This window comes from Lactuca virosa, chromosome 1 (genome assembly GCF_052849685.1).
Source record: "Lactuca virosa cultivar CGN04683 chromosome 1, Lactuca_virosa_CGN04683_v6, whole genome shotgun sequence".
Lineage (NCBI taxonomy): Eukaryota > Viridiplantae > Streptophyta > Magnoliopsida > Asterales > Asteraceae > Lactuca > Lactuca virosa.
This window is the reverse complement of record NC_136426.1, coordinates 154,616,673-154,633,544: the sequence shown is the minus strand read 5'-3', so window position 1 is coordinate 154,633,544 and position 16,872 is coordinate 154,616,673. Positions and strand designations below refer to the sequence as shown.

Below are 16,872 nucleotides of genomic sequence, written 5' to 3'. Positions count from 1 at the left end.
AAATTTATATGATATTAAAATGAAAATTTTGTTTGGAATTTGCGGTGTTACAGCCTCCAACACCTTCATAACCTGACCATGAATCACAACAGGAGTGTGCACCATGGACAAAATATCCTTCCCCATCATGTTGTATTAACTTGTGAAGAGTCTTACACGAGGCCATAGTTTTTGATAAGCTTGGGTCACCAATGATTGTGACCAGCCGATCACCTTCCCAGTATTGCATTCAAAGTTCCAACCAATTTACCGTAATGTCACCAAGCGTTTGCAACCATTTTACACCCAATATGACATCTGATCCTCCTAGTTCAAAAGGTAAGAACTCTTCCACAATCCTAACCTCCGGTAAGTCGAGAAGAACATCCTTATTACAACATTTTGCTTGGAAAATCTTCTAAACTATTACATCGCTCATTGACGGTGGAGATTAGGATGAGACATGAGGAGGTGAACCCAACACAAGTGTTGGTGTTTAATAAGAGCAAAGAATGGTGATCAATGTTTGACAAGAATCTTTCAACTATGATTTTATGATTTTAACAGTAATGATGATTGTCTTCAATATTAACTAATAGGAATAGTAATCCCCTAACATTCCATATTCAGTAACATACAAATTACTTCCATTAAAAAGTCCTTAGAGCATATGCTACTTAACATGAGGATTAACGAAACTTCTCGTCAAAATAACGACTTTCCAGTACTATTATACGCAATACTTTAAACAGCAGTAAACTTTACTATTTCTGTTTCAACACATGTAATTTGACACACATACACAAACACAGCTTCAGCTTCATTTTGTTCTTCAAAATAGTGGTTATTTTCTATGGTCACTGCAGATCTGCATAACAGAAATCCTAGATCATCAGTTTCTTCTTCATGCACACAACTATTTACAAGTATATTAAAACGCACCATAAGGAATAAAAATTCAAGTAACAATTAGTAGGAATTTTTAGTAGGAGGTTTTTAGTCGATGGAGCTCGTGTTCCTTACTATAACTTTCAATATAGTGGTCCTTTTTTTATTTAATCTTATGCTTAAACACAATATGAAGCAACAAACTTTGTTGGACTGTAATTTGTGTTTGTTTTATTTCAAGGACTTAAACATAAAAATATGAAAAACCGAGGACTTCAAGCTATGACAACTCAACTGGACCAAGGCACTTTGTGCAAGTAAGGGTAGAAAAGCAAATAGGATAAATAAGAGGGTGTTTAAACTTTAAAGGAGAGAAGATTCTTACATGATTATGGTTCCGGATCCAAGCAAAACATTTCTTCTTTTGCTGATGCTCGAGGGAACTGCATAACCTCTTTAGCAATGTCATATCTTTTCTGAACATCAGAAGCTCTACTTGGTTTAATGGTAAACTTCTGGAGAGAAGGGGAATGAGCAAGAAGAAGGTTTATAAAAAGCAGTTCCGGTTTTGATCCTTTTAAACATGTCATCTTAACAATTTTCAACTGATCCAATGTAGAGTCCAAGCAGTTTGGGGATTCTAAATGATCTGAAGCTGGTCCCACATCTACTCGGGGCTCCTAAAACAACATAAAAATGCAACCACAGTTTAGCTCCAAACTCTTGTATTATATATACTTTTAACACTTTTCACTTTACCATATCAAAGTGCCTAACAAATAGGTTTTCTAGATTAGGTGAGTTTCGAAGAAAACAAATAACAACATGAAGTTGATTCAAATCACCAAGTTGAATATCCAGCAACCACAGATGCTTTAAACTACTAATCGCACCTGGAAGCAATTTTGGAATCTTTTCTGCAATCAAAAACTGTGAGATGAAAGTAAGATTTTAACTTAGGGAAAATAGCACAAAAGAAACTCTGTTTTCACTTTCTTTATTTTGATTTTGAAAGTGCATTGTTTTTTGTTTTAAATCGAACATCACGTTTTCCAATTTTATTCAATGGCACAAAAGACACTATGTTTTCACGTTTTTAAATTTTGACACTGCATTTTCATTTTTGTTTTGTGTTTTTCGATTTTTTGACGATTTTGAGATCGCGTTTTCTAACCCAATATGGCAAACCTAGTACCCCGGGTGCTTTTTGTGCCATTTCTCTTTAACATACCCAATAAACTCCAGTTAAGGAGGAGCGAAGGTTAAGCATAAAAGGTTTTCCATTATATCATACCTTAAGAAAAAGACTGTTGATATAAAAGTATTCAACTTTGGACAAGTTACTCAACATTGTGGCCAAATTCATTTTTTCAACTCCTACAAAATCTTGTACGGGTTTCTCAAAAGCAATAGAAACCAAAAAAAGGCACGGAATATCCAATAACCGGAGCAACATGGCATCAGGACAAGCATGGACAATCAATTGTTGCAGTTTTGTAGCCTTAATGTTGAAATTGTAGACATTTGTGCATTTAACGAGGCACAACTTCTTAAGCCGTGGTAGGTTGACCTTAGTTCCATACAAGCTTGCCCCAAAATCAATATCCTCCAGACGGAGTTCTTCAAGATTGAGAAATCCTTCAAACTCAAGTGGTGGCTTAAAGCAACACTTGTGTAGTTCTAACTTTGTCAATTCTAGACAATAAAACAAATAAGAAGGAAGTTCATAGCGTCGATTCGCATTGTTAAGGAGGAGGTCATTGACACCATTTCTTGATAAGAATAGCACCCAATGATCAACTTCTTCAAAGCTATCAAGAAACATATTTGGTATATGGATATGAAATTTCAAGGTAGGACTCTTGTGAAAGAACAAGACTTTGTTTATGATCCTTATAAACCCATTATGACCAAAAGCTCCATTTTTTGCAAACTTTTTAGAGAACTGCTCATCAAAAACAAGTGCTGTCATTTTGGTCCGTTTGTACCTCCATTTTTTTGATATAATGCTTGTCCTTACAGCCTCTTCAAGCGGGACCTGCTCTAAGATTGAGTGGATCAAGTGTTCAGGCAAGTTACTGATTCTATCTAATGGGTTTTGAGCATTCTAACACTTCCTAAGTGTACATGCAACCCTAATAACCTTGGATCTATGTTTGTCTAATAATCATGCAAAGTTGAATTCCAAGGTTATATTCCTATCTAGCATACATGGGGAACATTTTTAACTTGAATGAAAGATAGAATAACTTATCTTGTTGTTGATTATGATCCTTGAAACCTTGTGAGCCTAGCACCCCAAGTGTGATGACTCAAATGCTTCACACAACACCAAATGCAAAGGAGTAAACTTTGATAGAATCTTACACTTGCAAAATCGGCTCTAGCCCTCTTATTTCTTATGTGTGGCCTATTTTGGTGGAGAATGGGTTTCTTATATAGTGTTGACACACCTAGGGTTACACCATGTAAACCCTAATGTGTCATGACTCTTCATTTCTATGACCCATGGGTTTGTAACTCCCATGGAGCATCCATGGAGCATCCTATGGGTGGAACCCAACTTGATAATCCATGGAGCCTCTTAGCCCACTATATAATATATGGAAGATTTACATAATCTACCCATATATTTAATTAGTTATCTTTTGATCACTTAATTAATTCTAAATTAATTCTTGATCAAACTAATTAAATAATACTATTAATATATTAGAACTTATAATATATTAATAAACCACAAGTGTTATTTCTCTCATTTAGTCTATCCAAATGCATGATGCCATGCAACCGAAATGGACCATGGCGGGTCGGGTCAAGTACATACCAAAAATAGTTATGGACTTAGACACCTTATCCAACAGTCTCCCACTTGGATAAGTCTAATAACTATAACTGCAAGTATGACTTCAGTAACCGATCAGCAATCGTAGCTCTTTTCAAGGTTTCTCGGAACTGAGAAGATGATGATACGCCATTTCAGATAAGTGATCATATAATCCTCTGTTCTAGATATCAGCCGGACAAATACATGGAACATTGTCTTACTTTGTGTCCAACAGTTTGTTTCCCGATTTCCGATTTGTTTGACATAGAACTCAATTGAACACATCAACTTAGTTCTGACCGGGCCCGGTACATAGGTCAAAACAAAATCATCGAGGGGCCCATATATAAGCTTCTAATCCAAGAAGGAACAGATAAACTTCGACTCATATGTTTGTTCTACTACTCATTGAATTATACACAAGAGCACGTTTTATAACATCGAGTTACCAATGCGTTTTCGTACAATCAATGCATAACCAACTCATAAGTAACAAATCATATATCTAGGTTTGAAGACTTATATGATATTACCGTCTCACGATCACTCGAGATAAATTCCATGAAGTGATTCCAGTGAGCGTGGGTTGAGTCCAATGCTCAGAACTTATGAGCACTCATGAGTGTTGTAGCCATGTCCAACAACTTAGACCTCTGCAACCAATCATGACAGTCTTGATTCATACCTACTTCCGACATATGACCGACTGTGGAGGTTCGAATAATATGATATACCAAACATAATTATTCTGGAAGTCAAAACTTGCAAAAGAAATATAGTAAACGATCGACAAGAGATAGCAACACTTTACTCATAAATAAAACACCTTTTATTCATCATCTAATGTCAATTACACTTTACAAATTTCAAGGTTATCTAACAACTAAATCTAATATCATCCTTCAGCCCTATGCTCCGAGCATGCTGGAGATGCTTAACCCGAGTCAGTCCTTTCGTGAGGGGATCTGTTGGATTCTCATCCGATGATACCCTCTTTGCCACGAGGGGTCCTTCTTCTATTCGATGTCTGATGAAATGGTATTTTCTGTCGATGTGTCTGGATCTCCCATGATCCCTTGGTTCCTTGACTAAGGCAACTGCACTATCACAGAAAATTTCCATTGGCTCTTTAATAGCTGGTACAACTCCAAGGTCTCCAATGAAGTTCTTCAGCCATATCGCCTCCTTTGCTGCCTCGCTAGCTGCTATATACTCTGATTCGCAAGTTGAATCAGCCACTGTCTCTTGCTTGGAACTCTTCCAAGAAATTGCTCCTCCGTTTAACGTAAAGACCCAGCCTGACTGAGAGCGGAAATTATCCCTATCAGTCTGAAAGCTAGCATCACTATACCCTACAACTCTCAAGTCTTCACTCCCACCGAGGGTAAGGACCCAGTCCTTAGTCCTCCGTAGGTACTTGAGGATATTCTTTACCGCAGTCCAGTGTGCCTTGCCAGGGTTCCCCTGATACCTGCTAACCATGCTCAAAGCAAAGGCTACATCAGGTCGAGTACACGTCATAGCATACATGATCGATCCTACAGCCGAAGCATAAGGTATTCGACTCATTTCTGCTATCTCAGCCTCAGTACTAGGGCTTTGTGTCTTGCTCAATCTGGCATTACTCTGGATGGGTAACTCTCCTTTCTTGGAGTCATGCATGCCGAATCTCTTCAACACCTTATCCAAGTAAGTACCCTGACTAAGTCCAGTTAGTCTTTTACTCCGGTCTCTCAAGATCCTTATCCCTATAATATAGGCAGCTTCTCCTAGGTCCTTCATAGAGAAACACTTCCCAAGCCAGGACTTAACTTCCTGCAGAGTTGGGATGTCATTTCCTATGAGTAGTATGTCATCCACATACAATACCAAAAAGCTAACTATACTCCCACTAGCCTTGACATATACACAAGATTCATCTTCACTCCTAGAAAAGCCAAATTCTTTGACTTTCTCATCAAAGCAAAGATTCCATCTGCGAGGTGCTTGCTTTAACCCATAAATGGATTTCTCAAGCTTACACACTCTATTAGGGTACTCTGTGTTGACAAAACCCTCTGGCTGACTCATGTAAACATCCTCAGCCAACTTTCCATTAAGGAAAGCGGTTTTGACATCCATTTGCCATATTTCATAGTCATGAAATGCGGCTATGGCTAACAGAACCCTAATAGACTTAATCTTGGCCACTGGAGAAAAGGTCTCATCATAATCAACTCCCGGAGTTTGTGAGAAACCCTTTGCAACAAGTCGTGCCTTATAAGTGTGTATATTACCATCCATGTCGGTCTTCTTCTTGAAGATTCATTTGCACCCTACAGTCTTACGACCTGGTACATTCTCAACCAAGTTCCAAACTTGATTGTCATACATGGACTGTATCTCGCTGTCCATTGCCTCTTTCCACTTGGCTGACTCAGGGCCTGCCATGGCTTCCGCGTAACTGTTAGGTTCATCCAGACCTATCAGTGTCTCATCACTGATAAGTGTATCACCTTCCGCAGTAATATGGAGTCCATAGTAATGCTCAGGTGCATTCCTAACCCTTGTGGAACGCCTTAGAGGTACAGACTTGTCAATTGGCTCAACAGAAGTTTCCTCCTCAAGTTGAGTGCTAGGGTTTGAAGTTCCTTCACCACTTGACTCTTGAATTTATTCAAGTTCAACTTGCCTCCCACTGTCTCCTTGGCTTATGAACTCTCTCTCTCGAAAGAAAGCCCTCCTAGCTACAAAGACCACATTCTCACTAGGTCTGTAGAAGAGGTAACCAAAGGATTTCTGTGGGTAGCCGATGAAAATACACCTCTCACTTCGAGGTTCGAGCTTATCATGAGTCTCGCGTCTCACGAAAGCCTCGCAACCCCAAATCTTAATGTGGTCTAGTTTGGGTACTTTACCAGTCAACATCTCATGAGGAGTTTTGGCAACTTTCTTTGTGGGAACTAGATTAAGGATATGGGCGGCAGTCTCTAAGGCATACCCCCAAAATGAGATTGGTAGTGAAGCTCGACTCATCATGGAACGAACCATATCCAACAAGGTTCGATTACGCCTCTCAGCTATACCATTCAACTGCGGTGTCCTGGGAGGTGTCAATTGTGAGACAATCCCACATTCCCTAAGATAGTCGAGGAACTCTGAACTAAGATACTCACCACCTCGATCGGATCGAAGCATCTTAATGTTCCTGCCCAATTGATTCTCGACTTCCTGTTTAAACTCTTTAAACCTCTCAAAAGTCTCTGACTTATGCTTGATTAAGTAGACATATCCATATCTACTGTAATCATCAGTAAAAGTCAAATAGTAACGATTAGTATCCCTTGTGGCATGTTTGAAGGGCCCACACACATCCGTGTGTATAAGATCCAACAAACCTTCACCCCTCTCACAAGAACCTGTGAAGGGTGACTTTGTCATTTTTCCAAGTAAGCATGATTCGCAACTATCATCTGACTTTAGGTCAAATGACTCCAATACTCCATCCTTTTGGAGTTGGGTATGCGTTTCTTGCTTATATGTCCAAGACGACAATGCCATAATGATGCTTTATCCAAGTTATTATCATTAACATAATCAATACACAATACATTATTTCCTAAGTTATCAACCACATATACAGTTTCATACACACCATCACAAGGTAATGCTTTAAAATAAAGAACATTATTAAAGAAAGCATTAGTCGAACCAACTTCATTAGCAAATGAAAAGGTGAAACCTTGTTTATACAATGCATGAAAGGAAATAATATTTCTTGCCATTTCTGGCGAATAACAACATTTATTCAAATCTAAACTAAACCCACTACTTAGCGATAAAGTATAAACTCCAATCTTGGTGACAGGTAAAGCTTTCCTATTCCCCAGGATTAAGTTTATTCTTCCATGCTCCACATTCTCACTTCTTCTTAGTCCCTACAAATCAGAACAGATATGAATACCACAACCGGTATCAAGGACCCAAGAGTTAGAATGGGGTGAGTTATTAGATAAGATAGTGTAAATACCTGCATGGTTGGGTTTAACTTTCCCATCCTTCACATCTTGCTGGTACTTTGGGCAGTTCCGCTTCTAATGTGACTTTTCATGGCAATAGAAGCATTCAGCCTCTTTAGGGTCAGAAGAAGGAGTGACAAAACCTTTCTTGGTTCCACTTGAAGAAGAGCCATCAAGGGTCCTAGCCTTGGTACCCTTCGAAGAGCTCTTCCTCTTCTTCCCTCTACCTTTCCCGATTGCCAAAACCGGGGCGGAGTTTGGAGTAGGAGTGTTAACAACCGACTTACCCTTAAGACCTGTTTCTGCGGTCTTGAGGAGTCCCTGAAGTTTGTTGAGTGTGACCTCTTCCTTCTTCATGTGATATGCCATGCGGAATTGATCATAGCACGATGGTAAGGAGTGCAAAATGATATCTATTGCAAGCTCCTCAGGGAAGCTCACATTAAGCTTCAGCAACCGATCCACATACCTTTGAATTTTCTGCATATGGCTCGTGACAGATTCCTCGTCCTTCATCATGGTTGTTATGATAGAGCATATGATTTCATACCTCTCTTGTCGTGCACTTTGATGGTATCTTTCCATCAGATCTTGGTGCATTTCAAAAGGGTAGAAGTCCTCATTTGACTTTTGGAGTTCCGCTGTCATGGTGGCCAACATGATGCATGCCACTTTTGTAGCATCCCTTTCATGTGACCGGAAGTCAGCGATCTCCTGGGGAGTTGCAGTGGTCTCATGAATCTCCTTAAGCTCCTTGTCAATGACATATTCTTTGTCCTCGTAGCGGGTAATCATCCTGACGTTTCTGATCCATTCATTGAAGTTGGATCCATCAAAAGTGACTTTCTCACACAAGTTCATAAGGGTAAAGGAGCCATTAGGATTAGAGCCAGAAGCAGCATTGTTCGAAGACATCTGAAAGAAGAGAACAAGATTAGTTTAGATATTAAGAGAGTCCTTAATAAAACACCCAAATGAAATATTAAGGCTAGGATCCAATATATTATAACTTAGAAGAGGTATCCCGTAATCCAAGCTATAACATATTTGAAAGGTAGGTGAATGACGATTCACCAATTTCCACCATGAAAAACGAAATATAAATATTAGGTTTTTAATTGGTTCTTAGAAATTCCTAGATTCTTTTGAGATTCAATGAACTTTTCAAAGGCATGTTTCAATCTCGAGTGTGCCCTCCAAGTTTTGTGACTGGGATACCGAGGATCACAAAACGAGGTGTGAAGTAACCATGCAAATCACTTAGTACCCTCAAGGTTTATCACTCAATCGATGTGCCGGTAAACCAAACACGCTCCACCGATGCTATGGTAAACCTTAAGTCACCCTTTACCTACCTTGTTAAGTCCAAGTAAGTGTGCCGGTTAACCACACACGCTCCACCAACGACTTAAACAAAGTGTAAAGTGTAATTTCATGGATTAGCACCTTATTCACATTTTCCTAAAGTAACTAAGATTGGGAATTTAATAAAAGCATTTAGTTACTTTATAATATTCATCATACTTTTAATGAGAATTTATAAGTCCTTGTCTTACCCGTTCGGCTAACGACCCTCCACGGATCAAGGAAGCGGTGGGTGAGAGTGGACACCCATTAAGTTGCCATTTTATAGGCAACAACCTTATACCCCCCTTATAGACCGGCTTCGTGAATGAGGCGTACTAGCGGTAAGACGACTTGACGTTATACATATATATATTAGTAACTTATAATATTATAAAGTATAAGGGTTGAATTTTAACTTTTAAAATTCTAAGGGTTGGAACTAAAGTTTTAATCAAGACTTTACATGTTCCAAAACTTGAGGGCAAGTTTTGTAAACTTCCAAAACTTTTCATTTCTTATAACTTATGAATTAATTGAGTAATAAAAATGAAGACTCTTCATTTTTATAACTCTTGTGTTCTTTTAATGGCTTTAATAAAAGTGAGACTTTTGGTTTTCCATAACTTGAGGACAAGTTATGGACTCCATTAAAACACATTATGATCATGAATTAAACTACCATGAAGGTTACAAACAATTCCTATGATCATCTAATCTTCATAAGTTCAAGAACATGAATATGAACACTTTCAAGAATCAAAAAATTACACTTAAAAAAACTTGTAATTTTAATAATTGCCATTGTAAATGGATTAGCATAAACATTACACCATCTAAAACAAGCTTTAAAACATCAAAACAGTTTAGAGTAATGTTTCTAGTCCATTTCCAGCAACAAATGTGCAAACTTTCATACGAGCAGAAAACAGAAAAACGATTTTTTTCAAGCTGTTTGCACACAAAAAACAACAAACAAACCTAGGCTCTGATACCACTGATGGGTTTTGAGAATTCTAACACTTCCTAAGTGTACATGCAACCCTAATAACCTTGGATCTATGTTTGTCTAATAATCATGCAAAGTTGAATTCCAAGGTTATATTCCTATCTAGCATACATGGGGAATATTTATAACTTGAATGAAAGATAGAATAACTTACCTTGTTGTTTATTATGATCCTTGAAACCTTGTGAGCCTAGCACCCCAAGTGTGATGCCTCAAATGCTTCACACAACACCAAATGCAAAGGAGTAAACTTTGAGAGAATCTTACACTTGCAAAATCGTCTCTAGCCCTCTTGTTTCTTATGTGTAGCCTATTTTGGTGGAGAATGGGTTTCTTATATATTGTTGACACATCTAGGGTTACACCATGTAAACCCTAATGTGTCATGACTCTTCATTTCCATGACCCATGGGTTTGTAACTCCCATAGAGCATCCATGGAGCATGCTATGGGTGGAACCCAACTTGATAATCCATGGAGCCTCTTAGCCCACTATATAATATATGGAAGATTTACATAATCTACCCATATATTTAATTAGTTATCTTTTGATCACTTAATTAATTCTAAATTAATTCTTGATCAAACTAATTAAATAATACTATTAATATATTAGAACTTATAATATATTAGAACTTATAATATATTAATAAACCACAAGTGTTATTTCTCTCATTTAGTCTATCCAAATGCATGATGCCATGCAACCGAAATGGACCATGCCGGGTCGGGTCAAGTACATACCAGAAATAGTTATGGACTTAGACATCTTATCCAACACTATCTTCGTTACCACAAGTTACAAGCCCCACTCTATAATTCTCTGTCATTAGATTCAGAAAAGAAAAAAAAATGGGATTAAGTTATTTCAAAGAAAAGGAAGGCATCAAAAAATTCAACAACTTCACATTTCTAATACTCATCTTAAATTTTCTTTTTAGGTGTGGTAACATAACTCATGATATAGAAGCTGTATTGTTTGCAATTCTTATGATTTAATGGTTGTAAGAGTGTCGAACCTAGAGCAATATCAGCTATTTGCCTATCCAAAAGGAATATAGTGATGGAATATGCCAAACAAGCTGACCTGGGACACCTGTGTGTGAAAAAGTGTGACTCATGGCACGAAATCATACAGGGGTTGACCTCTCTATCGGTTGATTGCATTTGACAGGGATAAAATTTCTCTAGTTGCATCAATGGCTTCCCCTGGCAAAACCCAACTTAAAACAACTTACATCACCACATAATATACCCTTCATACTTGCAAAAACAAGATTATAGCCTTCATATTCAAACTAATGTAATAAATATTCAGAAAATCGGTTTCCTGATTTTTGTTTTCTAGTGGACACTTGATGATTGACAACGACTACCCAAAACAGGGTTTACATTTCCTAATGGAATGAGCAAGAGAAATCCTAAACGAAATCTCTTTCGCACAGGACTTTAGGTGAATTAAAAACATGTAAGTTTATGAAGTAGAAACTTACCCATCATGGAGAAAATGTCGAAGAATTGGCGTCTTAGGGTTTACATTTCTGGTTTGGCTTGGGTATCATATTTAAGACCAGAGGGTGCGTGTCCCCTCATTTTTTCCACGTCACCTTTACTAGGGCTTTCCTTTCCATCATCAAAAGTAGAGGTGTTCAAAAATACCACCATCCGAAAAATCCGATCCGAAATTATCCGAAAATCCGATCCGAAATTATCCGAAATTTCGGATACCCGAATTTACGGATATCCGGTATTTCGGATTCGGAGACGGATAGTCATATTCTGAATTTTCGGATATTTTGGATATCCGAGATCCGAAATATTTAATTTTACAATTATTTTTTTTATCTCAAAAAGAAATATTCGGGAAGAGTTGGGCATTTGTGTATTTGTTTATTAACTTATATCGGACATGTTTCACTGCTAATTACTTTATTTTTTTGAATTTTTGGGTACTAAATTTATTTTATGTTTTTTCCAGTGAAATGTATCTATAATTCCATGTCATGTTTCTGCCAAGTTGAGTACATTAGATTTTAATGATAAACAAATGTGAATATTAAAAAATGTAATTAAATAGTGCCAACATTTTAACCTTTAAAAGTATCTAATGCAATGAAGTAATGTTACTCTGTCTACCTTTTAATGTGTGAAACATATTGATTATATATTTTTTGTTTGATTTGTTTAACTGTTTTGTGCTAACGTAAATACATATCATAAGCAATAAATTAATATATTTCACTTCCTGTGTTAATTAGTATGATCTAGGGAATTTTTTATTTTTTTTTATTTACGAACCTTAAATGAACTAAATGAAGTGAAAAATATTTGATTTATAGCTAGAAAGTAACTGAAATATGCTTCATTTTGTAATCCAACATATTTTTGAAGGGTCAACATTTTCGGATATCCGGTTTAATATCCAAATCCGTATCCGAAATTTCGGATATCCGGATTTCGGATATCCGAAATTTCGGATACGAATTCGGATGTCAATAAGTACTATCCGAAATTTTCAGATAACCGAAATTTCGGATATCCGGTTTTGAACACCCCTAATCAAAAGGTCTTTCCCTCATCAAAAGAGAGTGTGCGGAAACTTCTTTTACTTTTTTTTTTCTTTTCTTTTTTAATAAAATTAATTAATTTTGATGATTTATAATTTTTTTTAAATGAATATTAAACATAAAATTTAATTAAAAATAAAAACCAATTCATTAATTAAAAATAACATTAAAAGATACATTAAAATAAGCAATATTAAAAATAAAAAAAAAACAACTAGAAAACAACAAATATTAAAAAACCACAACTTAGAAAACATAATTAATATCCAAATTAAAAAAAAAAAAACCAAAATACGTAACTCGGAATCACCGTCCTCGGCATCGACCTCATCGTCATCATCGTTCTATTCTACATCATTCTCGTCATCGGAATCCTCGCTCTCGACGAACATATCTGAATCATAATCTGATTCGTCAAACAAATCATTGTGCCAATACTCTGTCGGGCTGAATATGAGCCCTATAAACGTCGTTGAATCGGATGATGAAGATGATGACATTGTGTGTTAGTGTTTTTTGGAAAGAGTATGAAGAAATGGGTTAAAAATAATGTTGGGGTTGGGTGGTATTTACAGTGGGTGAAAGAAAAAATTATATATATATATATATATATATATATATATATATATATATATATATATATCATCTTCTAATAAAAGACTCTTAAAAATGCTACTTATCATTATTTTAAACCCTCAATCTGCCTAGTGTCATTTTCTACGTCCTCACTTTTATTTTTTCCCGCTCAAAGATATTCCTTAGAATCGGTTTTTATTTTTTGTTTACTATTCACTACTAGGGAAAATGACATATATGCCCTATTATGTTTCTAGGGTTTACCCATTTAGTCACTTAACTTATTTTGTGGCTTTATAAGGGAATGAATTATCTGTTACCTACAAATATAATCCCTTTCACATATTGTAGCCGTTTTACGTTGCCACATAAGCATAGCATAACACGTAAGCGACGACATGGCAAGAATTCAAAGCGTCCCAACAATCGAAACGACGTCGTATTGAATGTGAATCGTAGGGAGCAAGCTTCGACTTTCAAGCGCCTCCGAATAAATTGAAGTCTTTGTTGCCCTAAAATGGCACATCTGCAAAGTTCATTACCCCGACCTCGTCTTTAACTTCACTCCAAAATTGGAAAATGCCTTCGCTCGAACCTGCAGAACACAGCTGGTCTCCAAACTACCGCCGTCACATGGAGGAGAATCATTTCAATGGTGTAACTAACGAAGACATGCCCATAAATCTACTACAAACCCAGTTGGAATTGTCTTTCATACGGGAGGACTTCCAAGGTTAGTTGTGTGAGCTCCGACAAGGTGTTAATCGAGACTTGGATTCCATGAACCGTGAGGTCGATGACGTTCGCTCTGGTCAGCTGTATATCTCTAATATCGTTGTTGATCTTAAGAATCATTTCGTTTCTCTGCAAGGCTCGTGTGTGAAGATGGTCTTGGAGCACACCAAACGTAAGAAAATGAAGTATTTTCTTGGGATTGTTGGTGTTGCTACTGTGGGTGTGTTCATGTACATGTTGTTAAACAAAAAAAATTGTGTAGGTTAAGGAATTTCTATCTTGGATTTGTGTTTTGGTGTGTTATTTAAGTTGTTTAATGTCGATATTAGTAATAGATTTTGTGTCTGGTGATGCTTGTTGCTTGTTGCTGGTAATTGTTTGTGTTGCTGGTGCATAGAGTTGGTGGTGGTGTTGCCTGGGCTGGTGATGGTCATCGTTTTTTTATGAAGTTTTTTGTCGATGATCTTTGTAATAGGTTATGGAATAGGAAAAAGTGATGTAAACAAACCCATGGATGAAATGTTGGTTTATATTATTATTAAAAAAATTTATCGTACACATGTTTCTATGTCTGTGCATGAACGAATGAAACATTTGGGGATTATATATGTTTTGGTAACTTGTTCCCAATTATGTGGATCTTCATCGCTGGGATGGGACCACAAGCCAAAGCAAATTGAATATACTTTTTTTAAACAGATACACAGGGACCACAAATGGTGCAGTTGGGGAAAAGTGCAAAAATTAAACATTAACTTTGCATACGAGGCATAATGCTCCTTGTCTGTAACCCTTTTTTGGAAAAAAAACTTTTCTAAAGTGGATTGTTTCTTGTTTCCTTGTCAGTTCACTTTTTCCTTGTTTGATTGTTAATGGATTAATAGGCATATAACGTGTTACAAGAATAGCTTAATGGATTATGTTACAACTATCATGTTACAGAAAATGACATAATTACCCCCGCATTCATAATATTTAGTAATGACACAAGTTGATCCTAAATGGTCAATTTATTTATATGAAGAAAATACCCATACTTGATTAAATATTGTAAATGGTTGAACCACCCTAAATGACCAAAATACCCCGATATTTTTTTAATGGAAATGACTAAAATAACCCTGAAGTCCTAACTCCTTTACAGTGGCTACAATTCTCGTATTTCTTAGTTAATCCACATGAGTAACATACGAATTCCATGATAACTTAATGTAAATGCCCATAATACCCCTACAGATTTGTGTTATGGAAAAGACCAAAATACCAATACGTATGTAAGTTAATCTAAAATAGCATATACTAACTTACCATACCATAAAACAACATAACATACATTAGTCCGTTTATTGCAACACACATTCAATACAAATACCAAACCATTATCTAATCCAAATCCATGGCCCTTGCAGGACTACTACCTTCACCTCTCACGTTTTTAACAAGCTTCATTTTAATGATTCTCTCCGACTTCTTCCTTTTGTTAGGTGGTCTTACATGCTGAACTTGACGAACACGAGCATTGACCTTGACCCTTTCCACGCGTCCATTGACTCCCACCATTTTCTCTTCCCGACCAGTCGTCTCCAATGCATCCCCTGCATCAACCATTACCTCATCATCCCAAACCCCTTCTGTAACGTTCACAGACTCCTACGTAGGTATAATCTTTTGTTTCTTTGTCCTATTTTGTTTGGATAACCCTATAACTTGACTACAAGTAGCCTTATTGTGACCTTTTTCATTGCATTCTATAAGAAACCTTCATCCCTGCCTTGGAAATAGTGTGATTTCCCATCCGTTCAGAAGCATCCCTTCTTCTCTTTATGGTTGGCCTGCCTGCCATACGTCTTTTCAATGGAGGCAAAGGGGGTGTCAAGTCAGTAAAAGGCCACATGTTTTTTCCATTCATCCATGGATTGAATGTTTCTAAGTATTATGGAAGAATGCAGCCAAGTACATTGGATCTACATATGGCCTATCAGGTGTGATATTTAAATAGGCTAAAGTGGCAACCAAATGTAGGCAACCATATCCATTAAGTTGCCATAGCCTGCAACTACATTCCTTTTTTTTAACATGAACAATATATGCCTCGTCCATTTTCCTTGCCTCAAACTTCATTCCCCCGCAAGATACGACATGCCGATGCCTACATAGATGAAAACCCAAAATATTATGAGATGTGACCAGTAAGGTATGTATGTTATTGGATAAGTGTACAAACCTTTGCTCATTCTTGAGCATATTCAACTATGTTATAATATTTGGACAAACAGAATAACGATTCCATCCTTGTCCGGTTAGTTTCATAGTCACCATCATTTACATCACGTATATACGAATGTCCTCTAACATTCTTATGTTTTCTTTCTTCCGGGAATCCAAAAGCACACTATTAAAGCTCTCTGAAAAGCCATTCCCTATTGACTCACAAGAAGAATTGTGAACTCTGAAAAAAGCTAAAGACCAAGTCTATGGATCTCTATCCATAAGATGCACAACTGCAGCCGGATTTAACTTTTCAATCTCTTTCATAACGCCATTAAAATGTTCTTCAGTTGTTACGTTGCTCGCTTTCCAACACAAATTTTCAAACTTGGCTCCACTAAATCTCTTTCTAAAATTCGCATAGATATGTCTAGCACATTGCCTATGTTCAGCTGCTAGAAATACTTCTTTTACCGCCTCAATCAAACCCTACATAAGTCACATGAATGCTTGAAATTAGAATTGCAATTACTAATTTTAGAACATGAAATATTTATGTACCATACCTTGTGTTGATCCGAAATTAAAACCAAACCTTGTCCTTCATTCCAACATTGCAAATCTTCTGAAAGAGTTTCTATGAACCATTTCCAATTTTCCTTGTCTTCCACACAAACAACCGCCCAAGCAATTGGGAATATTTCATTGTTAGCGTCCCTACCAACAACACAAAGTAACTCC

General features: G+C 36.9%; 1 protein-coding gene across 1 annotated transcript; it reads right to left on the bottom strand.

Moving 5' to 3' along the window:
* Positions 1-1,256: 1,256 nt before the first annotated feature.
* Positions 1,257-15,817, bottom strand: LOC145122404 (F-box/FBD/LRR-repeat protein At1g13570-like). The gene is made up of 5 exons (XM_079058012.1): positions 15,683-15,817; positions 15,342-15,573; positions 2,162-2,955; positions 1,627-1,797; positions 1,257-1,547 (listed from the first exon to the last, which is right to left on the bottom strand). The coding sequence occupies exons 1-5, from the start codon at positions 15,815-15,817 to the stop codon at positions 1,257-1,259; spliced, it is 1,623 nt and encodes a 540-aa protein (XP_078914138.1).
* Positions 15,818-16,872: the final 1,055 nt, after the last annotated feature.